Source organism: Scomber japonicus, chromosome 24 (assembly GCF_027409825.1).
Source record: "Scomber japonicus isolate fScoJap1 chromosome 24, fScoJap1.pri, whole genome shotgun sequence".
Lineage (NCBI taxonomy): Eukaryota > Metazoa > Chordata > Actinopteri > Scombriformes > Scombridae > Scomber > Scomber japonicus.
Window position 1 is genome coordinate 4,227,360 of NC_070601.1, and position 26,498 is coordinate 4,253,857.

The window sequence follows — 26,498 nt, forward strand, 5'->3', positions numbered from 1 at the left end:
TGTCATCAACTAACTCAATACTTAACGAGGTGGAAGGAAGGAAGGAAGGAAGGAAGGAAGGAAGGAAGGAAGGAAGGAAGGAAGGAAGGAGGGAGGTAGTGAAGGAAGGAAGGAAGGAGGGGCGGAAGGAAGGAAGGAAGCAAGGAGGGAGGTAGGGAAGGAAGGAAGGAAGTAAGGAAGGAGGGACGGAGGGAAGGAAGGAAGGAAGGAGGTAGGGAAGGAAGGAAGGAGGGAGGGAGGGAGGGAGGGAAGGAGGGAAGGAAGGAAGCAAGGAGGGAGGTAGGGAAGGAAGGAAGGAAGGAAGGAGGGAGGATGGGAGGGAGGGAGTGAGGGAGGGAAGGAAGGAAGGAAAGGAGGGAAGGAAGGAAGGAAAGGAAGGAAGGAAAGGAAGGAAGCAAGGAGGGAGGTAGGGAAGGAAGGAAAGGAGGAAAGAAGGAAGGAAGGAAAAGAAGACAGGAGGGAAAGATGGAATAAAGGAAGGAAGGAAGGAAGGAACAGTCAAAACACTTTCATATTTAACATTTAGTTGCAGTAAATACAAGAAGACGACATTTTAACACTTATTAAAAAAGCGTTTAAAAATAAAGTTGAGATGTGAACACAGAGCTGTCGACACATTTTATTCTTTTCATTACAAATAAAAAAACAACCTGGAGATAAACTCTCTCCTCTCTCGCCTGCAATCAATCAAATCTGTCCAGACTGTCTCATTCTCGGCTTTGTGGCCCAGTTTAGCTTCAATCTCTTAAACCCCCCCCCTCCCTCCTCTCCCCCCTCCTCCCCCCTCCCCTTTCCGCTCCCCCTCCTCTCAACACCATCGCAGCCCTGTGAATAATTGACAAGCTTGCCCTCCCCTCCCTCTCTCTTCCTCTCTTCTCTCTCTTCTCTCTGTTTCCATCTCCCCTCCCTCTCTCTTCCTCTCTTCTCTTCTCTCTTCTCTCTGTTTCCATCTCCCCTCCCTCTCTCTTCCTCTCTTCTCTTCTCTCTTCTCTCTGTTTCCATCTCCCCTCCCTCTCGCCTCCATCATGTCCAGTTTCCACCTGCTGCTGCTGGCTGCGTGTCGGAGAAACCAACGAGAGGTAAGAACAATAAAAAGCTCTCACCTTTTTATCTTTATAATACATTTAAAGTAATTCGTACAGAGGAATATCAGCTCTTTAATCCTTTTTCTGTTCTGTGTTTGATCATCTTTGGTGTGTTAATGGATTCACAAGCAGTAAAAATAGGTTTTTATCAGGTTTAATGAAGGTTTTGTGATATTTTAGATTAAATAAAGACTTTAAATGTGCTTTTATTTTCTTGATTCTGCCTAAAAAGTGGATTTTTCTGCTCTAGATTGAACTTTTTCTAGCTTTTATATCATTTGTGGATTTGAAAATGAGTCTTTTAGCTTTCTACACACCTGAAGCTCATCTTTAGAGATAATAGAGGAATATTTTTTACCTTCACAGGACTGCAAAAAGGTTTCAAATGCATTAAACCTTTTACCAGTAGCCAAAAGAAGCCAGGGAGGAAAGGAAAGAAGGAAGGAAGGATGGATGGAAGGGAGGAAGGAAGTAAGGAGGGGAGGAAAGAAGGAAGGACAGAGGAAAGAAGGAAGGAAAGATGCAAAGGAGGAAGGGATGAAAGGAGAGGAGGAAGGAAGGGTGGAAGGAAAGAAAGAGAGAAAGAAGGAATCGAGGAAGGAAGGAAGGTAGGGGGGAGGAAAGGAAAGAAGGAAGGGAGGTAGGAAGGGAGGAAAGGAAAGAAGGACGAAAGAAGGAAGGATGGAAGGAAGGTAGGAGGGAGGGAGAAAGGAAGGGAGGAAGGAAGGAAAGGAGGACGAAAGAAGGAAGGATGGAAGGAAGGTAGGAGGGAGGGAGAAAGGGAGGAAGGAAGGAAGGAAAGGAGGACGAAAGAAGGAAGGGAGGAAAGAGAGAGAAGGAGGGAGGGAGAGAGGAAGGAAGATAGATAGATAGATAGATAGATAGATAGATAGTCTAATAGTCTGCAGCTGTTATATTTCACACATTTTCCCTTTAACTCTCGGCTGTAGGAAGAGATAAAACTGCATCACATCTCTGTGCTGTGAGAAAAAAGAACAAACTCATAAAGTATTAACAGCTTTGAAACGTCCAACGTGTTTAGACTCTTCTAAAGTTTCCAAAGAGGTTTCATTTCAAACATCTACGGTCATCTGGCTGCAATTAACACTTATTTTCAGTCTCACTTAATCTGCAGATTAATTGAGTAACAGCTCAGTTAAGAAATCAATCAATCAATCACTCTTTGACTGAGCTGTAAAGATTATTTATGCATCACAAACAGGTTTTAATCATTCAGATATCAGGATGTTGCTTTTTTATTAGCTTCAGAAGTCGAAAAGCTACTTTTAGGTGATTGTGGGAAGAGATTTAAAGATATTTAGAAGTTTTGAATCCAGCTGTTCTGAGTTTAACCCTCCTGTTGTCCTCAGGTCAAGGAAGGAAGGAAGGAATGAAAGAAGGAAGGACAGGAGGAAGGAAGGAATGAGGAAGGAAAGAAGGAAAGGAGGAAGGAAGGAAAGGAGTAAGGAGGGAGGAAAAGAGGAAAAGAGGAAGGAAGGAAGGAATGAAGGAAGTAGAGGAAGGGTGGAAGGGAGGGAGGAAAGAAAGAAGGAAAGAAGGAAGGAAGGAATGAGGAAGGCAGGAAAGGAAGAAGGAAGGACAGAAGGAAGGAAGGAAAGGAGGGAGGGAAGAAATAAGGAAGTAAGGAAGGAAAGGAGGGAGGGAAGAAATAAGGAAGTAAGGAAGGAAAGGAGGAAGGAAGGACAGGAGGAAGGAAGGAAAGGAGTAAGGAAGGAAGGAAGGAAGGAAGGAAGGAATGAAAGGAGGGAGGTAAAGAGGAAGGAAGGAAGTAGAGGAAGGAAGGAAGGAAGGAAATGAGGAAAGAAGTATGGCAGGAGGAGGGGAAGAATGAAGGAAAAATTAAGGAAAGAAGGAAGGAAGGAAGGAAGGAAGGAAGGAAGGAACAGTCAAAAGAGAGATGGGGTCAATTTGACCCGGGAGGACAACAGGAGGGTTAAATCTGAACTGCTGGTGAATAAAGAGAAGTTTCCTGTGTGTGCAGCCATGAAGGAGTTGCTGTTCCTCCTGCTGGTGGTGACCGAGGCGTCCTGCAGGTCTCACAGCACACACACCTGTGACCTGCGCTGTAACTGTCAGGGAGATCTGAAGTTCACCATCTGCTCCGAGGCCAACTTCACCCAGCTGCCCGGCAAAATCCCAGCCGCCACCGAGCTCCTCGACCTGTCCGACAACCACATCTCCGTCATCCCGGAGCGCTCCTTCAGCAAGAACCGGAAGCTGCGTTTCCTCCTGCTGCAGAACAACGACATCGGCTCGGTGGAGGACGGCGGCTTCTCTCAGCTGGAGTTCCTGCAGAAGCTGGATCTGAGCTGGAACCGGATCTCCAGCCTGAGCGAGGGGTTCTCCGCAGGTCTGGCCTTGCTGAGGGAGCTGCAGCTGGCTCATAACCGCCTCACCAGCCTGGACAGCCGCAGCTTCCTGCACCTGGACGGCCTGCAGAGGTTGAACCTGAGCAGCAACGGCATCCATACCATACAGGTGAGGTAGTTCTCCTCCATGAGCTCCCTGATGCAGCTCCACCTGGGGCCTTTAACCTTCCTGTCGTTCCTTCCTTCCGTCTGTCTGTCCGTCCTTCACTGTCTGTCTTTCCTACCTTTCTTCCCTACCTTCCTTTTTCATTTCTTCATTCCTTCCTTCCTTTCTTCCTTCTGTCCTTCCTTTCTTCCTTCCTTCCTCCCTCTCTTCCTTCCTTCCTCCCTCCCTCCCTTCCTTCTGTCTGTCTGTCCCTCCTGTTGTCCTCAAGTCAAGGAAGGAAGGGAGGGATGAAGGAAGGAAGAAAGAAGGAAGGAAAGGAGGGAGGAAGGAAGGAAGGAAGGAAGGAATGGAGAGAGGGAGGAAACAATGAAGGAAGGACGGAGGAAACAATGAAGGAAGGAGGGAGGGAGAAAGGAAAAGAGGAAGGGAGGAGGGAAGGAAGGAAAGAAGGACAGAGTGAAGAAAGAAAAGAAAGAAAGAAAGAAAGAAAGAAAGGGAGGGAGGGAGGGAGGGCGGAAAAGAGGAAGGTAGGAGGGAAGGAAGAAAGGAGGATGGGGATGGAGGAAGGAAAGGAGGAAAGAGAGAGGAAGGAAAGGAAGAGAGAAGGAGAGAAGGAAGACAGCAAGGAAAGAAGGAAGGAAGGAAGGAGAGAAGGAAGGAAGGAAGGAAGGTAGGACAACACAAAAGCTAAAACAATTCCTCTATACCATCCAGGTGAGGTCCTTCTCCTCCATGAGCTCCCTGAGGCAGCTCCACCTGGAGGACAATCAGCTGACGTCTCTGAGGAGCGGCATCTTCTCCATGCTGCGCTCCCTGGAGGTCCTCAACCTGGCCGGGAACCAGATCAGCGAGGTGGAAGACGCCGTGTTCAAACCTCTCATCAGCATGACGTTACTCAACCTGGCAGGAAACCAAATGTCCAGCATCTACTTCAAAGCGTTCCTCGGCATCAGCACCTACAGCACCCACATCCTGCTGGAGGAGAACCCGTGGAACTGCGACTGCGATCTCCAGAGGGTTTTCCGGAAGCTGCGGAGCATCCAGAGGCTCCACCTGGACGACTATTACAATCTGACGTGTAAAGAGCCGCCGGTGCTACGAGGCTACCGGCTGACGGAGGTGGACACGGGGCTGTGCATCGCCGAGACGGTCACCGTGCTCATCATCACCGGCACCGTGGTGATCACCGTGCTGGCCGCCATGCTGATGGGCGAGAGGAAGAGGAAGAAGCAGAAGAAGGGGAAGCACTGGACGCAGCAGGGGGAACTTTCAGATGAGTCGGACTATTGAGAGATCAACTTTTTACTTCTTGTTTCTCTCTGAATTTTGTCTTTTTCAACCCTTCTGTTGTTCTCTGGTCAAGGAAGGAAGGAAGGAAGGACAGGAGGAAGGAAAGGAGGAAGTAAGGAAGGTATGAGGAAGGAAGGAATGAAGGAAGTAGAGGAAGGAAGGAAGGAAGGAAGGGAGGGAGGGAGGAAAAGAGGAAGAAAGGAAGTAGAGGAAGGAAGGGAGGGAGGAAAGAAGGAAGGAAGGAATGAGGACGGAAGGAAGGAGGGAGGAAAAGAGAAAGGAAGGAAGGAAAGAAGGAAGGAAGGACAGGAGGAAGGAAGGAAGGAAAGAAGGAAGGACAGGAGGAAGGAAGGAAGGAAGGAAGGTGGGAGGAAGAGAGGAAGGAAGGAAGTCGAGGAGGAAGGAAGGAAAGAAGGAAGGACAGGAGGAAGGAAGGAAGGAAGGAAGGTGGGAGGAAAAGAGAAAGGAAGGAAGTCGAGGAGGAAGGGAGGGAAGAAGGAAAGAAGTATGGAAAGAGGAGGGATCAAAGAAAGAGGGAAGGAGGGGAAGAACGAAGGAAATTTAAAGAAAGAGGGAGGGAGGAAGGAAGGAAGGGTTAGGAAGGGACGACAGGACGGTTGATGTTATTTAAAAACAGCATTCTGACTCTAAAGGCCTTTTCCTCCGATGCTTAAATCCCAACGTGAAAATCTGGATGCCTGGAAAGAGATTTTTTTGGATTATGTTCATTTTGTCGGATTTCCATCTGCAGTCTGTTAATCAGGAAACATCTGCTCCACTACACACACTCTACTGTTCACTGTAATGAAATATCATCACTGTTAAGACCTTCTGTCTGTCCTTCCTTCCTTCCTTCCTCCATCTTTCCTTCCTTTCCTTCCTCCCTGATTTCCTTCTTTCCTTCCTTCCTTCCTCCTTCCTTTTCTTATTTCTTCCTCCCTTCCATCCTTCTTTCCTCCTTTCATTGTTCTTCCTCCATTCCTTCCTTCCTTCCTTCCTTCCTTCCTTCCTCCCTTCCTTCCTTCCTTTCATCCTTCCTTCCTTCCTCCTTTCCTTCTTTCTTCCTCCCTCCCTTCCATCCTTCCTTCCTTCCTTCCTTCCTTTCATCCTTCTTTCCTTCCATCCTTCCATCCTTCCTCCCTCCTTTCATTGTCCTTCCTTCCTTCCTTCCTTCCTTCCTTCTTCCTCCCTTCCATCATTCCTTCCTTCCTCCTTTCCTTCCTTCTTCCTTCCTTCCTTCTTCCTTCCTTCCTTCTTCCTTCCTTCCTTCCTTCCTTCCTTCCTACCTTCCTTTTTTTTCCTTTTTTTTATGATGATGATGAAAAGAAAGCCGTGTGCTGTTTAATATTCCTCTGATGTGACTCCTACTTCTGGAAAACATTAAATGGGATGTTGTGACATTTAATTGTGTCATAATTTTCTCATTTAAGACAAAGTTTGCCCACATTTCTCACATTTTAACACATGATAAAACCCAACCAGCTGGTGATCAACGGCGCCCTCTGCTGGTGGAAATGTGTACTGCAGTGGAAAAAGCTATTTAATGGCATTTGATTTAATTTTCTCAAAGCACCAGACGGGCGGGGTTTGACTGTTTGTCTGCTGGTAATTTAGAGTTATGACACTTTCCAGGAACTCATGAGGCTGCACACATAAATTAAATCATGATCAGCTGCTGGTGTCTGTTCATAATCAACACTGAAAGGTGCAGATGTAACACAGCGAGCTCCAAGGTTGTTTTAAAATAATTATGTATATTCTTATTGTTTGCAGCTGTTCCCTTACAGTCTTTAAGTTGGTTGATCTGTTTCTGACACTAAATGACATCAATGCTGTGGATAAAATACACAAAAAGACACTTTTTTAAAACAAAATTAGGTCAAGGAAGGACAGGAGGAAGGGAGGAAGGAAGGAAGGAAAGGAGTAAGCAGGAAAGAAGGAAGAAAAGGAATGGAGGGAGGACGGAAAAGAGGAAGGAGGGAAGGAAGGAATGGAGTAAGGAGAGAGGGAGGGAAGGAAGAGAAGGAAAGGAGTAAGGAGGTAGGAAAAGAGGAAGGAAGTAAGGAAGGAGGGAGGGAGGGAACGAGGAAGGAAGGAAGGAAGGAAGGAAGAAAAGGAGTAAGGAGGGAGGAAGGAAAGAAGGAAGGAATGGAGTAAGGAGAGAGGGAGGAAAGGAGGAAGGAAGGGAAGGAAGGAAGGAATGGAGTAAGGATAGAGGGAGGAAAGGAGGAAGGAAGAGAAGGAAGGAAGGAAGGAAATGAGGAAAGAGGGAAGGAGGGGAAGAACAAAGAAGAAAGAGGGAGGAAGGCTTAAGCTTATAAAATACTAAATATGTCCCAAAATGTGCTGAATTTAGGAAGAAAATAACATTTATATGACTCGGACAATGAGAATGTTCCTATTTGATGTAATGATGACTTCACTGGAGAGCTGAAACTATTATTTTCATTATCAGTTTAACCTGCTGATTAGTTTCTCAATCAATTTTTGTTTATGAATTGTCAAAAAATTGTGGAAAAAACACCAATTATAATGTCAAACAACTCCAGGAATTGTATGCAAATGTCCGCTTTTGTTTAATGAACCAGTCCAAAACATAAAATATTCACTTTACTGTCATATATGTCAAAGAAAAGCAGCAAAAGCTCACATTTAAGAAGCTGCTCGTGATATTTTTTGCTTGAAAAATGACTAAAATGATGAAATTCTTGAAAAAAAGTTGTTTATTTTTAAATGAGGGAACTTAAAGGGACAAATCAAGAGTTTAAGAGAATAAAATACACCAAATGTTGAGTTCACATCTTTAAATATCTTCTAATATTAAAGTAATGTGATGTAGATCCATAATTATGATTAATAAATAAACCAGTACAGTGCGTTTATATATGTGTTCCAACTCCCTATTATTAGATAGGCTGTAATATATAATATCACAGTCCCGGTTTCAGTGTGATTAAAGGGAGTTTCCCCTTTAATTGAGACAATGGAGATGTTGAGGTGGAGCCACTCTGCTGCGTCAAGCTCACAGGATTTAATGAGGAGGAACAGCCGACATCAACCAAAGTTAAAGCACAATAAACTCATAAATATATATAAATGTAACTGTGCTGAACCCCAACACACACACACACCATTAACACCTTCCCATTCACACAGGCAGCAACGTTGGTGACCACAGCGCCACCTGCTGGGATCCAGGTATAAAGTTCTATGATAAATAAATGACATTTTTGATCATACAATATAATACAATAGAAAATAAAATAATACAATATAACATGATGATACAATGTGCATTATAAAAGGATGCAATATAATAATATAATACAATACAATACATTAGAAAATAACATTATAATATCATATCATGTGATATAATACAATTTAAAAGAACACAACATAATATAATACAATATAATATAATACAATATATTACAATATAGCATTAAAATATATCTTAATGTAAACGAACATACAGTAACATAACATAATACAATAAAACATCATACATTATAAAAGAATACAATATAACATTATAAAACAATGTAAAATGAATCGTTATAATTCAAAATAACATTATAATATCATATCGTGATATAATACAATTTAAAAGAACACAACATAAGATAATACAATATAATTTAATACAATACAGTACAATATAATACAATATGAAATTATAATATTTTGTAATGTAAAAGAACACAACATAACATAATACAATGTAAAATAATACAGTATAATATAAAATAACATTATAATATCATATTGTGATGGAATAAAATATAAAATAAAACAATACAACATTATAATACAATGTATGAACGTATTCGGCCCGTGCTTTCATTTATTTTGAAAGCATGAACCGGAAGTCGCTGCCTCCACTCTGTCTAACTTGACGCACGTGCTTCAGCCGTTTCAGCAGCAGGACAGGTGGGAGCTCCGGTTAGACGAGCTGCTGTTGTTCTCCACTACACAAAGAGAAAGAGCCCGGACCGAAACATTAAACATTAAAACATGAACGGATTAACGAATTTAAAGCTTTTTATCTCTCATTAAAAAGGAGAATTTGTTTATGGATGTTTTATTAATGTGAGAAATGTCCGAGCAGAGAGAGAAATTCATCACAAACTGCGCAGTCATAGTTTAATGGGAGCGGTGACCTGAGCAGGTAAGACACTCAACCCTCTTACTCCTGACACTTGTCTCTTATATGTAGTCTTTTTTATATTTTATATTTATTTTAAAGCCTGTTTAAAGAGTTAAATCAACGCTACAAGCAGCTGCTGTAATAAATGTTCGTTTTCTGCCACTTAAACCGGCTTGTTCATTATTGTGCAACAGCTGAGACATTTCCTGCCATTAAAACCTCGTTAAATATATTAAATTAGGTTTGTTTGAGGTGTAAAATAAACTGTTTCTATTCACAATAACACATACTTCCGCATGAGCGCGTCAGTGACAGACAGACAGGGTTTCAAAGTGGGGTCAGCGGCCCTTCTGTGGTCCTTGTTTAAGGGTTGGACACAACAGCATATATTATATGAGTCAGCTGTGATAGTACTTAGTGTACTCAGATCCTTTTACTTCATTAAAAGCACCAATACTGCACTGTAAAAATACTCTAACACTAGTAAAATACCTGCATGAGAAGTCCTACTGTACTGCAGTATTATAGTGATGTAGTATGCAGTATTACAGTAAAAGTACTGCAGTAGTACAGTAAAAGTACTGCAGTATTATAGTGATGTAGTATGCAGTATTACAGTAAAAGTACTGCAGTATTATAGTGATGTAATATGCAGTATTACAGTAAAAGTACTGCAGTATTATGAGTGATGTAGTATGCAGCCAGTAGCTAGTTTATACTACTTTATATACAGTTAGCTAGTTTACACTACTTTATATACAGTTAGCTAGTTTACACTACTTTATATACAGTTAGCTAGTTTATACTACTTTATATACAGTTAGCTAGTTTATACTACTTTATATACAGTTAGGGTTAGGGCTAGTTTTGTCCAGTGGTTCCCAACCTAGGGGTGGGGCCCCTCCAAAGGGTCAGCAGCAGATGAATCTACCTCACAGTGGAGCTATTTTTAGTAATATGACTCAAATTAATGATTTGCCAACAAGGAATCAAATAAAAAGATGTGAGAGTTAATGTTTTATGTGCCTGTTGTGTTTTAGGATGTAATAATCTCTTTAGCATCACACTCTCAGTTAGAATCACCTGAAGCTCAAACTGAACAGCTGCAGTATTTTAAGCTCTCTCGTCTAAGGTTGGGTCTATTTATATCTGTCTGTTTGATCGGCCTGTCAGAGATACATGGCTTCAGGACTGTTTTCTGCAACACTGTTGTGCTTTTAAGAAGAGAATCAGCTCTAAAGGTTTTCTCTCTAAAGACTACACATACTCTAGTGTTATGTTTATTTAGGTGAACAAACCTGAAAGCTGAGGATTAACTTGAGCATCATTTGGTTACTGAACATCTGCGCCTCATTTCCTCATTTCCTTATCTTCCAGATATGGTAACGGACGACAAGGTTGCCATCCTGTCAGACGACGAGGAGGAGCAGAAGAGGAAGTATGTGTTGGCCGAGCCGTTCAACACCTTGACCCTGGAGCAGCAGCAGGCGGGTGCGTCTGCTCCGCCCGCCCCTGCCCCCGACCCCAACGCCCCACCCGAGCAAGCGTCGCCCGACTCCCTCGACTGCTGCGAGAGGATGTGCCTCCGCATTAACAGCCACCTCCTCATCTCCAAAGTATTCTACTTCTTCTTCTACGCTGCCTACGGCTCGCTGCACCCTCTGCTGCCGGTCTACTACAAGCAGCTCGGCATGTCGGCTAGCCGCAGCGGGCTTCTCGTCGGCATCCGCTACTTCATCGAGTTCTGCAGCGCCCCCTTCTGGGGTGTGGTGGCTGACCGCTTCCAGAAGGGGAAGGCGGTGCTGCTGTTCTCCGTGTTCTGCTGGCTGGTGTTCAACTGCGGCATTGGTTTCGTCAAACCTGCGGAGATGACGTGCGAGGAGAAGAATCCTATTCCCCTGACGACGCTTGCGCCCCACGTGACGCACGGTAACGTCACGGCCGCACCACCGAGCAACTCCACCCACCACGCCAGGAACCGACGCAGAGTCCAAGACCTCTTCGAACTCCTGGACTCTTACGTCATCGCGCTCCCCAGGCACAGGCGGAGCGCGGACGCCAATGTGACATCACCCCCTTTCAATGTGACGTCACCTCCCTCAAAGGTGACATCGCCTCCCCCTAAGGTGACATCAGCCCGCGTCAAGCCGGCCAACACGACCCGGCTCAAGCCAAACACCACCACCACCGCCAAAACAACCACCAAAACCACCACCCCCTCCCCAGCTCCGACCAAACCAAAGCTGTACCAGATCATCTACAACCAGGACCAAGTGGAGACCAACTTCCTGCTCATTCTGCTTGTCATCATCGTTGGCGAGTTCTTCAGCGCCCCCGCCGTCACCATCGTGGACACCGTCACCCTGCAGTACCTCGGCAAAGCTCGGGACCGCTACGGCCTCCAGAGGATGTGGGGCTCTCTCGGTTGGGGTCTCGCCATGCTGCTGGTGGGCATCTGGATCGATCACACGCACATAACCGTCGTACTGGACGGCGTCGGCTGCATCCTGCCCGACTACCGCCTCCACAACTACAAGATCGCCTTCATCGTCTTCGGCGTGCTCATGGGTGTGGCATTCATCGTCGCCACTCAGTTCTACTTCGATAAAAGTGGCGAATACCGGCAGGAGCTCGTAGAAGGGTCATTGGAGGAGTCGGGGGGTCCTCGGGCATTACCTGAGTCGGGCTCTTCGGATCAGCCTCCCAACGGCGCTCAGGAGTTCCACTACAGCGACCTTCTGAGGCTGTTGTGCACCGTGCGCTACAGCTCCGTCCTGTTCGTTGCCTGGTTCATGGGCTTTGGCTACGGCTTCGTCTTCAGCTTCCTGTACTGGCACCTGGAGGACCTGAAGGGGACGTACACGCTGTTTGGGATCTGCTCCGTCCTGAGTCACGTCTCCGAGCTCGCTGCCTACTTCACCAGCCACAAGTTCATCGAGCTGGTGGGACACGTCAGGTAAGAATGGACTCAGAGGATGTTGACTTTATTGTTATCAAAATATTATAAAGTTTTATTTAGGATAAATAGTCGTAAATTCAACCGTCACATGTTCCCAGAGCCCAAAGTGGCATCTGTCTTAATTCAGAGTTCAAAACTAGAGCCGGGCGATGTGGACTAAATCAACTATCATGATATTTTAGACCTAATACCTCGATATCGATATTGCAACAATATTGTAGAGATGGCTGTTGATGCTTTTCATGCTTCAGTAATGTGGACCGGTATGAGATTCTGGCGGTATGATAACCATAAGCAAAAATATCACGGTTTCACGGTATGGCGGTATTGCGATTACAGCTCTAAAATGTTCCTAAAAAGGAAGAAAAATAAAGACAGACGTGTTCATTTAATCTGAATCTGTAATGACAGTGTGCAGTCTGCAGCTGCACCACCTGAGGGATTTCTGACCTTTCTACCTTCTGTCTTTGACTAGACAAAAAACAGCTCATACCTTAGGGACGGTATGACAGAAAATTTGGCAGTTTTCGGTTATCGTGACTTTTTCATATCGCGGTATACCTTGAACACGGTTATCATCCCATGCCTAATGTGGATCTAATGACAAAATGGGTAAAAGGTACACAACAGAACAGCTAGAACAGTCTGGTAATTATATATTTTACTGTAATGCCGCCTTTAAAACCAGGAACTCTGATGACAAATCACGATATTACGATATTCAAAATCTAAGACGATATCTAGTCTCCGTCACTGTCTTCTTCCGCTTATCCGGGGTCGGGTCGCGGGGGCAGCAGCCTAAGCAGGGAAGCCCAGATTTCCCTCTCCCCAGCCACTTCGTCCAGCTCTTCCCGGGGGATCCCGAGGCATAGTTTCTCCAGCGTGTCCTGGGTCTTCCTCGGGGTCTCCTACCAGTGGGACAGGCCCTGAACACCTCACCAGGGAGGTGTCCGGGAGTCTCATATCACAATATCGAAAGGGTATCAATATATTGCCTTGCCCTATTCAAAACCCAAATATATGATGTATTTAGTCTTTTTATGATAGTAAACTGAATATCTTTGGGGAGTGGACTGTCGGTTGAGATATTTTAGTTTGCCTCTGTGTTCATTTTATCGACCAAACAACTAATCAATAGTGAAAATAACATTAGTTGCAGCTCTGAAACCTCTGAAACCTGAGCACAGAAGCTATTTCCAAGCTTAAACTTGACCTACAGTATCCTTCATCTCCCTCCAGTACAGTGTGTGTTCATGTCAGTAAATAAGGACGTCTGTGTGTAGGAAGAGCGTCAGGTTGATGTCTGAACAATGATGTCATTGATGCTGATGCGGCTCCCTTTTTTTTGGGGGGGGGGGGGGTAGTCGGACCGGACCTCGCAGGCAGCGGGGACATTTGAGAGCGCGGTGTTAGATTTCAGGCTGCTGCTCGCTGTGTAACTGCATCAGAGCTGCTGCACATAAAACACACAACGTCTCCTCTGTTGACTCTAAAACAACTCCTGAGTCAACAGGAGGAGAAGTTGAAGTAGGAGACTAAACACACCTGCGACGGTCGGGAAGCTCTCGTTAAACTACACAGGAAGCAACTTTATGAATTATCAGTCATATTAGAGCTGGAGCTTAAGAGTCTGATTTGAAGTTTTAAACTATTTTACTGACTGATTAATTTTCTTGGTTAATAATTTGGTCCATAAAACAGTGAAATGAGTCGACTGTAGTATTGAAGAGCTCACGGTGATGTCATTAAATGTTTTTTTAAAAAGTACAAATATGCAAATTTTCATGCTTAAAATCCTGGAAACTTCAAATTTTGGGCATTTTTGTTTACACTTTCCTTCCTCCCTTCTTCCTTCTTCCTTCCTTCCTTCCTCCCTTCCTTCTTCCTCCCTCCCTTCCTTCCTCCCTTCCTTCTTCCTCCCTCCTTTTCTCCCTCATTTCCTTCCTTCTTCCTCCCTCCTTTCCTCCCTCCCTTCCTTCCTTCCTCCCTTCCTTCTTCCTCCCTTCCTACTTCCCTCCTTCTTTCCTTCTCTCCTTCCTTCCTTCTTTCCTTCTCTCCTTCCTTCGTTCTTTCCTGCCTCCTTCCTTGTCTCTGCCTTTCCTCCCCATGACCTTCCTTCTTTCCTCTTTCCTTTCTCCTTCCTTCTTTCCTTTCCTCCCTTCCTTCCTCCCTAATCTCTTTCTTCCCTCCTTGCCTCCTTCCTTCCGCCCTCCTTTCCTTCTTTCTTTTCCTCCCTTCCTTCCTTCCTCCCTCCTTTCTGTCATTCCTTCGTCCTTCCTTCTTTCCTTTCCTCCCTTCCTTCCCTTCCTTCCTCCCACCTTTCCAGAACATTTTAAAGGACATTGTCAATATATACTGTATATATAACATCAAATTTTGGGCACTTTTGTTTAATACAATGATCAATCGATTATCAAAATAGTCAGCTAATCAGCTAATCAAATTTAAAGTAATCAAATAAATGTTGCAGTTCTAACTAAATGTTAAAAATTGGTGAAGTGTCTCTTATGTCGTGTATGTGCTGGTTTTGTTTGACCAACCGTCCCAAAGTACAAATATGTGAAAAGGTTGATTTTCAGAATTAAAACTGATTATTTTTCCATTTATTCTTAATAGATTGTAGATTAAAAGATGATTTAATTTGTTTAGTTTTGGTCTTGTTAACATGTCTGAATGAAATATTAAAGACTTTTTTCTCTTACACAAGCAATACAGAACATTTTAAAGGACATTTTCAATATATTTTCTAATTAACATGATTTTTTTTTTAAAGCTACCATATTTCACACAATTAGATAAAAGTTAAACATGTAATAAAGCAGCCAGTCAGAAACTATTAAAAACTTACAGTTATTTAATGTTCAGTGTCTGCAGCTCGTACAGTCAGACAGAAATACTCAACTCTGCATGTCACTGCATTAGTCATCAGCTTCAACACACACACACACACACACACACACACACACACACACACACACACACACACACACACGTTTTCTCATCATGTTTTTCACACCACAAGCGTATGAGGATGTGAGATACTCGGCGGCTGCAAACACACTTCTTCCTTTACTGGAAACTTTGAGGCAGAACTCAAGTAGTAGTAAAATGAAAGTTAAGTTTTAGTTTTGTTTTCCAATCTGAGGTTTGAAGATATGAAATACTTTCCAGTGTCACAGCAGGACGCGGTAAAGGACTTTTATTATTATTTATATGTGTCTTAATCCATCAACCTGCTTAGAAATACACATCAGTGAGAAATATAAGATACATCTGGTAGGTTTTGTTATATTTATGTCCATTAGAGAATATTAAAAACCCCAAAAAATTTAAATTAAGCTCCTTTTTGCTTAATTTAAAGACAGTTATTCACATTCATTCATAATAATAACTTTATTTCATGCAGCTCAAAGTGCTCACAATTAACACATTTTTTTCACAATCAATTAATCAATAAAATGTCACAAAATGTTTGTCACAGTTTCCCAAAAAGCCCTCAAATGTCTTATATTATATCCACAATGCAAAGAAATTCAGTTTACTGTCACAGAGGATTCAAGAAACCTGAAAATATTCACACTTGAGGAGCTGGAATCAGAAAATATTGACTTTTTTTCCCCCTTAAAGAATTACTCATAAAGTTGGTGATTCATTTAATAGTTGGCAACTAATCATAATAACTGCCTAAAAACACATTATTGAGCAAGTTCACTAGTCAATTTGGTGGAGTGTGCCTTTAAATTAAACTAATGATGGCATTAATATATTAAAGATAATAAAACCTGCTCTCTAGTAGCTCTTATCATCATTAGTAGGAAATGCAAACATCACATCACCTGTTATTTCTTCATGTAAGCGAACAGCTGCTTTCATGTTGTGACTGACTGTTGGTTTGAATCCCCCCAAACATCTGGGAGCATTTAGAGTAGCCCCCCCCCAAAGAAAATTAACTAAAAGGCTCATATTGGTAAAAATAAAAGCTGTTGTGGATTTTAACCTTCCTGTCGTCCTCCCTGTCTGTTTTGACTGTTCTTTCTTTCCTTCCTTCCTTCTTTCCTTCTTTCCTTCCTCCTTCTTTCTTTCTTTCCTCCCCCTACCTTCCGCCATTCCTTCTTTCCTCTGTCATTCTTTCCTTCTTTCCTCCCTTCTTTCCTTTCCTCGCCTCCATCCGTCCTCCCTTCTTTCCTTTCCTCCCTTCCTTCCTCGCTCCTTTCTTTCCTTCCCTCCTTTCCTCCCTCCTTCTTTTCCTTTCCTTCTTCCTCCCTTCCTTCCTTCCTTCCTTCCTCCCTCCTTCTTTCCCTCCTTCCTTCTGCCCTCCTTTCTTTCCTTCCTTCTTCCTTCCTTCTTCCCACTTTAATCCTTCCTTCCTCCCTCCTTTTCTTCCCACTTCCGTCATTCCTCCTTTCCTTCCTTTTTCCTTCCTTCTTCCCACTTCCATCCTTCCTCCCTCCTTTCCTCCCTTCCTTACCTTCTTCCCACTTTAATCCTTCCTTCCTCCCTCCTTTCCTTCCTTCTTCCTCCCTCCCTTCCTCCCTCCTTTTTTTCCTTCCTTCCTTCCCTCCTCCCTCCCTCCTTTCCTTCCTCCCTCCTTTCCTTCAGGAAGGTTAAATGATTTTCAGTGACAGATCCTCGGCTTGTCATGTGGAACTGAGTGTTTTTTTTATTTTATGCATGTGTGTGCTCAGCAAACCGTCTCTGTGTGAACAAACAGAGGAATAATCCTGTCCCGGGGAAAACAAATCAGTTTACCGAGGGCGTGTTGTTGTGTTCAGGTGGGTTTATCTGCTGTTTGTGAAGGTTGGAGCAAAGCAGGAGCAATAGCTAATAGTTAGATGCTCTAACACAGAGGTGTCAAACTCATTTTCATTCAAGGGCCACATACAGACCAATTTGATCTCATGTGGGCCGGATCATTAAAAAGATGGAGGGATGGAAGGAAGGAAGGAAATAAGAAGGGAAGGAAGGAAAGACAGGCAAAAGGAAGGAGGGAAGAAAGGTAGGAAGGAAGGAAGGATAGAAGGAAGAAAGGGAGGAATGACAGATGGAAGGAAGGAAGGAAGGACAGAAGGAAGAAAGGGAGGAAGGACAGAAGGAAGGAAGGGAGGAAGGACAGATGGAAGGAAGGGAGGAAGGACAGATGGAAGGAAGGAAAAGAACACAGGAAGGAAAGTGGGCCGGATTGAGAGTTGAAGAGTTGTGCTTTTTTCTCTCTATTATATATCATCGCTAACATTTTGGTGATTAAAATAACATAAAATTTAGGACATTTTTTAGTCAACAAAAGGTCAAATAAATAAAAGTTCTGGCAGACTTCAGGTCATTGTGAAACTAAAATCAAGTTAGTTAATCCTTTGGTTCAGGAGAAAATTAGAAAAATTTGATTATTGCTTGAAAAATGACTGAAACATAATCAATTAATGGACTTTAATTAATTGACTAATCATCCTCTATCTTTCCCCCTCAGAGTGTTGTACATCGGCCTGGCCTGCAACACGGCTCGTTACCTCTACATCTCCTACCTGACCAACGCCTGGACCGTGCTGCCCATGGAGGTCCTTCAAGGTAACTCTCCCTTCTTTCCTTCCTTCCTTCCCTCCTTCCTCCACTCATTCTGTCAGTCTGCAGGGAAGGAGGAGGTAAGCTAGGACTTCCTTCTTTCCTCTGTCTTTCTTTCCTTCTTTCCTCTCTCCTTCTTTCTTTCTTTCCTCTCCCTACCTTCCTCCATTCCTTCTTTCCTCTGCCCTTCTTTCCTTCTTTCCTCCCTTCTTTCCTTTCCTCGCCTCCATCCTTCCTCCCTTCTTTCCTTTCCTCCCTGCTTTCCTCCTTCCTTCCTCCCTCCTGTTTTCCTCCCTCCCTTCCCTCCTTCCTCCTTCCTTTCCTCCCTCCCTCCCTCCTTTCCTTCCTTCCTTCCTTCCTTCCTTCCTTCCTTCCTCCCTCCCATCCTTCCTTCCTTCCTTCCTTCCTCCCTCCTTTTTTCCTTCCTTCCTCCCTCCTTTTTTCCTTCCTTCCTTCCTTCCTTCCTTCCTTCCTTTCCTTCCTTCCTCCCTCCTTTCCTTCCTTCTCCCTTGAGGACAACAGGAGGGTTAAATGATTCTCCAGGGAAGAAAGAGGAGGTAAGCTAGGACCCAGGGGACGCCGAGGCAGCCCTGGTGATGTTTGTCTAACAGGCAGCTTATCAGATGGCCTCTTTTTTTTCTTTTTTCTTTTTTTTTCTTCCTGACTTGCTGACAGCAGTGAAGCAGGATGTGCTGGTTGTTAGGCGGCGGCTCGAGCTGCAGCGTTCAGACCTCAGACGTTGATGAGTTTGTAGAAGGAGAGGAATCTGACTCACACGTCCACATCCAAGGGCGCCAAAAAACGAACCAGGAAGCTGTTTCAAAAATTAGCTGCTAGATTATTAACCAAAACAAGGAAGAGTTGAATATGTTTAGTTTAGTTTTAGCTCCACTTTAGTGTCTTTTACAGTAGATTTTTAGTTTATTTCACATGTTTTTAAAGCTCTAAATGGTTTGCAGACTCCTTCACAAGCTCTCATATCACCTAACGCTGAGTTTTTAATACACACAATTATGCACACGAGAAAATAGGAAGTGCAGCTCAAATTTGACCCATTTAACAATATATATATCAGTATAACCATTTTGACCCAGAAAAACAACAGGTGTGACTTTGTGCAGCCATGTCCTGACTTAACTTTGTGACATATACCAGTCTGTTATAATCCATCATCATATTTTCCTCTGATCTGACATTTACCTAAAATAATCCATAATTTCTGCCTTTTTTAACCCCAAAAAATAGGTATAATTCAATTTAAATGAGGCCTATTCGCCATAATTTGGAAGCAAGTTGGTTAAAAAAGGTCTAACACAGAATTAGGTGATGATGTATATTATATTTTATGCTTTATAAACAGTCAAACTAGTTGAAATTGACCCAGGAGGACATCAGGAAGGTTAATTAAGCTCAAACATTATGGATTACTCTACCTAAAGAACATTTTCATAACCTTTGACTGTTACTGTCCAAGCAGAAATAATGAATTAATATTCCTCTAAAACTCATTTTCCACCTTAAATTAACTCTACAGATCAATAAATACTCATTCCTGATGTCAGTATTTGAGGTTTTTAAACATCTGATGAGAATATTTCAACATTTAGGGAGGAAGGAAGGAAGGAAGGGGAGGGAGGAATGAGGAAAGAAAGGAAGGAAGGAAAGGAAGGAGGGAGGGAGGAAGGGGGGGGTATGGAAAGAAAGAAGAGAGGGAGGAAGGAAGGTAGGAGGTAGGGGGGAAAGAATGGAAAAGTGGAAGGAGGAAGGAAAGAAGGGAGGGAGGTAAGGAAAGGAGGGAGGGAGGAAAGGAGGGAGGTAAGGAAAGAAGGAAGAGAGGAAGGAAAAAAAGGAGTGAGGAGGGAGGGAGGAAGGAAGGAAGGATGGAAGGAAGTGGGAGCAAAGAAAGAAGGGTGGAGGGGAAGAAGGAAGGAAGGATGGAAGGAAGAGGGAAGAAGGAAGGGAGGAAAGAAGGAACAGTCAAAAGAGATGGGGTCAATTTGACCCGGGAGGACGACAGGAGGGTTAAAATGATGCGTGTCTTTTCTTTGTGCCTGAGTCGGGGGTTAAATTTACACTTTTGTTCTCACGGTCTCTGCAGCATGAACATTTATAGCGGAGAAAAATGAGAAGAAGAAAAGAGAACAAAAACCGTAGCGAGGATCTCAGTTTCAACCCCGAATGAAACCCCCAGAAGCTCGTAGTTATAAATATCTCGACTTTTCTCTTTTACTGCAGTTTCTCGTTAGTACGGTGATACCAACACACCTGTGGCTGCTGTAGAAACATCAAATAATCAAAACTTTAATAATTCACAGAAATCTAAAGTTTTCTAATCTCATCAATGAAAATAGTTAGTTTGCTCGTTAGAGATTTTTATATAAATGAAGCAGTGTCTGTGTGTGTGTTTGTAGGTTAAATATAAAACATTTGAACATTTTTACATCATTTTGAGAATATTAAAGCAGCAGATTTATCTTCTACAGCTTCTTTTACTGTTATAATTGTCGTAAAGTAGCTTAAATGCTGCATTTTAAGAGTTTCAATGCAGCGCCGATTAAAATACATGAACTTCTCTGACTGCTCCAGCTAATTAACCTAAGGAAAGGAGGGAAGGAAAGGAGAAAAGACGGAAGGAAGGAGGGAGGGAGAAAGGAAAAGAGGAAGGGAGGAAGGAAGGAAAGGAGGGAAGGAGAAAGGAAGGAAGGACAGAGGAAAGAGGGAAGGAGGGAGTGAGGATAGAGAGAGGAGGGAAATAAAATGAGAAGGAGGGAGGAAAGGAAAGAAGGAAGGGAGGAAGGAAACAAGGAAAGAAAGGAGGAAGGGAGGGAGGTAAGGAAGTTAGGAGGTAGGGGGGAAAGAGGGAAGAAGGAAAGGAGGAAAGAGAGAAGAAGGAAATAAAGTGAGAAGGAGGGAGGGAGGGAGGGAGGACAGACGGAAGGAAAGGGGGAAAGGAAGGAAGGATAGAAGAGAGGAAGGGGCAGGAAAGGAGGGAAGGAAGGAAGGGAGGAAGGAAAGAAGGAAGAGAGGAAGGAAAGGAAGGTAGGAGGTAGGGAGGAAAGAGGGAAGGAGGGAGGGAGGGAGGAAGGACAGACGGAAGGGAGGAAAGAGAGAGGAAGGAAAGAAGGAACAGTCAAAAGCTTAACTCTGTTTTATTATATTTATTAAGCGGTTTCTTCCATCCTGACCCGTGTCTGTCTCTCTGCGTCCTCCAGGTGTGACCCACGCCTCAGTTTGGGCAGCCTGCATCTCCTTCCTGAGCGCTGCCGTCCCTCCGGCCCTGAGGACGTCTGCTCAGGGCATCCTGCAGGGCCTGCACCTCGGCTTGGGCCGCGGCTGTGGAGCCATGGTTGGAGGAGTGTTCGTCAGCTACTTCGGTACGACTGCGCTCAATAATTCTACTTCCTGTCAGCTTGTTTGCATCTTTCAGCCTGTTTTAAGGTTTTTCTGCCCTCTGTCCTTTCCTTCCTCCCTCCCTTCCTTCTTTCCTTCCTTCCTCCCTTCCTTCTTTCCTTCCTTCCTCCTTTCCATCTTTCCTCCTTTCCTTCCTCCCTTCCTTCTCTCCTTATTTCCTTCCTCTTTTCCTCCCTCCTTCTCTCCCTCCTTCCTTCCTTCCTTCCTTCCTTCCACCTTTCCTTCCTCCCTTCCTTCTTTCCTCACTTCCTTCCTCCTTTCCTCCTTTCCTTCTCTCCTTACTTCCTTCCTCTTTTCCTCCCTCCCTCCTTACTCCTTTACTTCATCATTCCTTCCTTCTTTCCTTCCTTCCTTCCTTCCTTCCTTCATTCCTTCCTTCCTTCCTTCCTTCCTTCCTCAGTCCTTCCTTGACCTGAGGACAACAGGAGGGTTAATGTTTTTCTGCCCTCTAGTGGACAAAACCTGCAACTTCAAGTGAACTCTAACTGCAGGAGTTCCCTCAGTATCTTCATTTATGTGTCATATTCATAGTTTTTCTGCTTCCTTTGCTTCTCAGGTGCTGCAGAGACGTTCAGAGGCATCGGCATGGCCTCCCTCGTCATCCTCCTCATCTTCTCCTTCATCCAGTGTCTGAGCGGCGAGACCGAGGGGAAAGGTGGGAAACTTCCTGCGTCCAAACACTCTGTTTCCTTTTTGCTTTTGATACCAAAGAGCTGATAAAATTCTTTAAACAATGCCGTTGAGCCTGTGAACAGGAAGGAGGAAATTAAACAGGAGCCACAATAGTTAAAAAAAGGAGATTAATTAATACTGAACTGTCAAATTTATAAAGGTTTTGTCCACACTTACCAATATGTTTAATGTCTGTGAAAAGTGTGAAAAACAGGTTTATCCGCATAATTAGTTTATCTGCAGTAGATGTTTAATATCTTATCAACAGATTTTCAGCCAAATAAATAAATAAATCATATTCAGTCCAATAGTGGATATGACTGTCAACAATTTCAGCATGATGTTGAAGTTCCCTTTTTGATTAATTTATATATAATAGGAAGTGTTTTAGGTCATATTTAATTGTATTGTTATTATAATTAAGCTTTATTTTCTTCTTGAGATTAAAAATCTCTTTTTTTTTCAACAAGAGTGAGTCAGACAAACAGATAAATGTGTCACGATATCTGAATAAGATAAATAATACATAATTAAATCATTAAAAATAAAATAACATAATAATTAAATAAAATATAAAAATAAAATAAAATAATAAGTAAATAAAATATAATAATAAAATAACGTAATAATTAAATAAAATATAATAATAAAATAATGAATAAGATAATAAAAATAAAATAATAATAATAATACAACATTTAAATAAAAAAATAAAATGAAATAAATAAATAATGTTCTTTTTTTTTTTTTTTTTTTACTATATTTCTATTTTTTACTATAGTAAGTATTTATATAGTATATAAATACTTCTTCTGACCCTGAATCTGATCCCTTTCTTTGTTTCTAACCGTTCCTTTTCACCTCTCTTCTTCTCTCAGAGGATAAAATGTTGGCGGAGAACATCCCCGTCCCGTCTAGCCCCGTCCCCATCGCCACCATCGACCTGGTCCAGAGCCAGACTCCTCAAGGATCCGCCGTGTTACCCATCAAGAAGACCAAGCACCAGGAGGAGCAGGAGGACGTGACCCGGCCCGCCTGGGTGCTCTCCGGCGCCCCCTGGGTCACCATCGCCTTCGCCATCGTCCAGATCAGAGAGATGATGATCATGGCGAAGAGCGGAGGGCCGCCGGCGGAGAATCAACCGCTGCAGGTAAATAAATCATGACTCAAAACATGTTTAACCCTCCTGTTGTCCTCGGGTCTAGGAAGGGAGGAAGAATGAAGGAAAGGAAGGAAGGAGGGAGGGAGAAAGGAGGGAGGGAAGAAAGAAAGGAAGGAAGGAAGGAGGGAGGGAGGAAGGAGGGAGGAAAGAAAGGAAGGAAGGAAGGAAGGAGGGAGGGAGGAAAGAAGGAAGGAAGGATGGAAGGAAGGAGGGAGGAAGGAAGGAAGGAAGGAAGGAAGGAAGGAAGGAAGGAAGGAAGAGTCAAATCCTGTTATTGATGAATCATTACAGAACCAGCAGCAGATGTTCCAGATGTCCATTAAATCTTCACTTTAAACACATTTAACATGTTAAAAGTCCTCAGATTGTTCCTTTAATCACTTAACATGTTTGATTTTGGGTTTTTATTTTTTTTATGCGTGTTGTAACTAGAAAACCTGCTGCAGCTTTCACTAGTATTAATATTTAATCCTAATAATTAATATTAATAATATTAATAATAGTGACTGATGTTTTCCAGCTGTCACGTCTGATCGTTTAATGACCGTGTAGGAAATGTTCTTCACGCTTTATTAACATGAACTTTTCTGACACTTCCTCCTCCTCTCCCCGTCTGCCCACACACACACACACACACACACACACACACACACACACACACAGACACAGACACAGACACAGACAGAGAAAAGAGGTGAGAGATTAATGTGTGCAAAGGTCAATGGAAAGCTACCTTGTGTGTGTCTGAGAGTGTGTATTTGTGTGTGTGTGTGTGTGTGTATATATGTGTGAGTGTGTGTGTGTGTGTGTGTGTGTGTGTGTGTAGGTAGGTGTGTGGCGGCGGGGGGGGGGGCGGCAACGTGTCTGTCCAGAGTTTCCTTTTGTGTGTGTTGATGCATGCGGTGATAACAGTGACTCATCTATACCTGTGTGTGTGTGTGTGTGTGTGTGTGTGTGTGTGTGTGTGTGTGTGTGTGTGTGTGTGTGTGTGTGTGTGTGTGTGTGTGTGTGTGTGTGTGTGTGTGTGTGTGTGTGTGTGTGTGTGTGTGTGCGCATGCATGCGTATTTCTCCTCCTACGCCCGTTGTGTGATGACGTCTCTCTTAACGAGGTGGCATGCCTGCGTTACTTGCCGATGATGTCATCCTTGGCCTCGCCCCGTAGACACTGTGTGAACGCGTATAGAGACGCCACATCCTGACGCCCGCCAACGCCCGCTAACGTTGGTCTGGTGTCTGGATTTTAAAAGACAGAAAACATAAACAGTTAAAGCAGGTTTATCTGTCTGTAGTGATTCTTCCTGTTCATACTGACCATTAGATCCTTTCAAAATAAAGTTACAGTGGAAGTAAAGGAGGACTAAACACAGTCCTCCTTCTGGGGAAACATGGGTTTAAAAGTTGGTCTGAAGCTAAATATGAAGCTTCAGCCGTCTGAAGGTCTGAAGAGAGAGAAAGGAAGAACAAGGAGGAAGAAGAGGAAAGAAAGAAAGAAAGAAAGAAATGACAGAACAAAAGAAGAAGGAAAAGAGAGGACAAGAGGAAGGAAAAACAAGGAGGAGAAAGATTAGGAAAGAAAAAGGGAGGATGATAAGGAGAGAAAGAACAAGGAGGGAGAATGAAGAAGAAAAAGAAAGACAGAGGAAGAAAGAACGAGGAGGAAGATGAGGAAAGAAAGAAAGTGAGAAAGGGAAGAAGAAGAAAGAGAGGAAGATGAGGAGGAGAGAAAGAAAGAAAGAAAGGAGGAGAGTAAGTGAGTGAAATCTTCATCTTCTATGTTTCAACGTTACAAATGCATTTAAAGTTAGACTTAATTTGTTTTATTCATTCTACTGATGATTTAACTTTAAACCTAATTTATAAATAAAGTGTGGAATATATCAATAACATAACATTAACATTTGTAATTGGTATAAGTATTAAAAACATTTTATTATGTAACACAGACATGTTGAATCATCAGTAGCCTTTTAACACAATATGAAAACATGATGAACGTTAAAATAATGATTAAAAAACAGACTTTAATTTACTGTATTTATATTTTCTGGCTGTTACTTTACTTTAAACTGCAGGATTCAGGTGTGTTTTGTGACAAACTAATTAACTAATTGATATAATTAATATATAATGACATCAGCAGCAAACAGTGTGTGTGTGTGTGTGTGTGTGTGTGTGTGTGTGTGTGTGTGTGTGTGTGTGTGTGTGTGTGTGTGTGTGTGTGTGTGTGTGTGTGTGTGTGTGTGTGTGTGTGTGTGTTCGGGGTTTTTTTTTTAAAGTCGGGTTGCACAAAAATAAAAACAGACAAATTTTTATCTATTTCGGAACTAATTTTATACTTTTTATTTTTTAAGTTTTTGTTGTTTTTAATGACAGTCAGCAATTATATCATTAATAATTTAAAGATGTTTGATGGATACACAGTGGCTTTTAATTTGAAAATCTCAACCACGACTTTTCCCGCCAACTTTGGAGCAGAATTTAAACGCAGCGTTCGGTCCAAACATCTGCAGCCGACCCAGAATGTAAAGTTTGACTCTTTTTATTTTTTAAAGATGAAACTTAATAGTCAGAATTTATCTTTGTGCAACCAGTTAGTCTCTGAGTGGACACTATGAGGCAGGGAGGTCAAACATGAGGTCCGTGGGCCAGAAAAGGGTCTGCCGAGGGGTCGAATCCGGCCCACTTTCCTTCCTGTCTTCTTTTCCTTTCTTCCATCTTTCCTTACAGTCTTATCTTCCTTCCTTCCTTCCTTCCTTCCTTCCTTCCTTCCATCTATCTGTCCTTTCTCCCTTTCATTCTTCCTTCTTCTCTTTCTTCCATCTTTCCTTCCTGTCTTATTTTCCTTCTCCTCCTTCCTTCCTTCCTTTCTTTCCCGTCTTCTCTTCCTTCCTTTCATCTGTCTTTTCTCCCTTTCATCCTTCCTTCTTTCCTTTCTTCCATCTTTTCTTACTCCTTCCTTCCTCCCTTTCATTCTTCCTTCCTTCTTCCTTCCATATTTCCTTACTGCCTTATCTTCCTTCTCCTCCTTCCTTCCTTCCTTCTGTCCTTTCTGCCTTATCTTCTTTCTCCTTCTCCTCCTTCCTTCCTTCCTTCCTCCTAATCTTCCTTCCAACTTTCCTTACTGCCTCATCTTTCTTCTCCTCTTTCTGTCCTTCCTCCCTTACATCCTTCCTTCTACCCTTCCTTGCATCTTTCCTTACTTTCTCATCGTCCTTCTCCTCCTTCTTTCCTTCTTTCCTTTCTTCCTTCCTTCCTTCTTTTTAACGGTCCGTCCCACATCAGATCAAATGTTTGACCCTCCTGCTTTAATATAAATGTCTGGTTCGTTCGGTAGAAACACTTTTCCTCAGCTAGCTTCCTGTTCCTCTTCCTGTTCCTCTTCCTGTTTCTCGCCGCCTTTACATATTTCCTCTAAAATATTAGATGATATCACTGTTTGTTCTCTCCTCCTCATCCTTCCCGTTGTTGTTTAGATATCCAGTGAGGGAACGTCTGCTGATTACGAAGCGGTGGAGACATCGCACGGAAACCCCGACGTTGACCCCACCCGCCCCGCACCCACAGAAAACCAAACGCACCCGGCAGGAGGACCCAAAGAAAACCCCACCTTCACAGCAGAAAGCACAGGCTGATTTTAATGTAGAGCTTTAAAATCAGTGTGTGACTAATATCCATCTTAACTGGTCTTTATAGTTTCATTAATGACGGAAACTCTC

The 26,498-nt window shown here is 43.0% G+C and overlaps 1 protein-coding gene and 1 pseudogene across 1 annotated transcript; both read left to right on the forward strand.

Moving 5' to 3' along the window:
- Positions 1-3,089: 3,089 nt before the first annotated feature.
- On the forward strand, positions 3,090-10,108 carry LOC128353999 (insulin-like growth factor-binding protein complex acid labile subunit; annotated as a pseudogene).
- Positions 8,813-26,498, forward strand: LOC128354435 (major facilitator superfamily domain-containing protein 6-A-like). The gene is made up of 7 exons (XM_053314675.1): positions 8,813-9,042; positions 10,399-11,977; positions 17,445-17,542; positions 20,749-20,910; positions 21,504-21,602; positions 22,498-22,769; positions 26,256-26,498. The coding sequence occupies exons 2-7, from the start codon at positions 10,401-10,403 to the stop codon at positions 26,412-26,414; spliced, it is 2,367 nt and encodes a 788-aa protein (XP_053170650.1). The 5' UTR covers positions 8,813-9,042; positions 10,399-10,400; the 3' UTR covers positions 26,415-26,498.

Coding starts and splice junctions, on each gene's coding strand:
- LOC128354435 (XM_053314675.1), top strand. CDS start 10,401: ATGGTAACGGACGACAAGGTTGCCATCCTGTCAGACGACGAGGAGGAG. Junction 11,978..17,444: donor GAGCTGGTGGGACACGTCAG/GTAAGAATGGAC, acceptor TTTCCCCCTCAG/AGTGTTGTACATCGGCCTGG. Junction 21,603..22,497: donor CGGCGAGACCGAGGGGAAAG/GTGGGAAACTTC, acceptor TTCTTCTCTCAG/AGGATAAAATGTTGGCGGAG.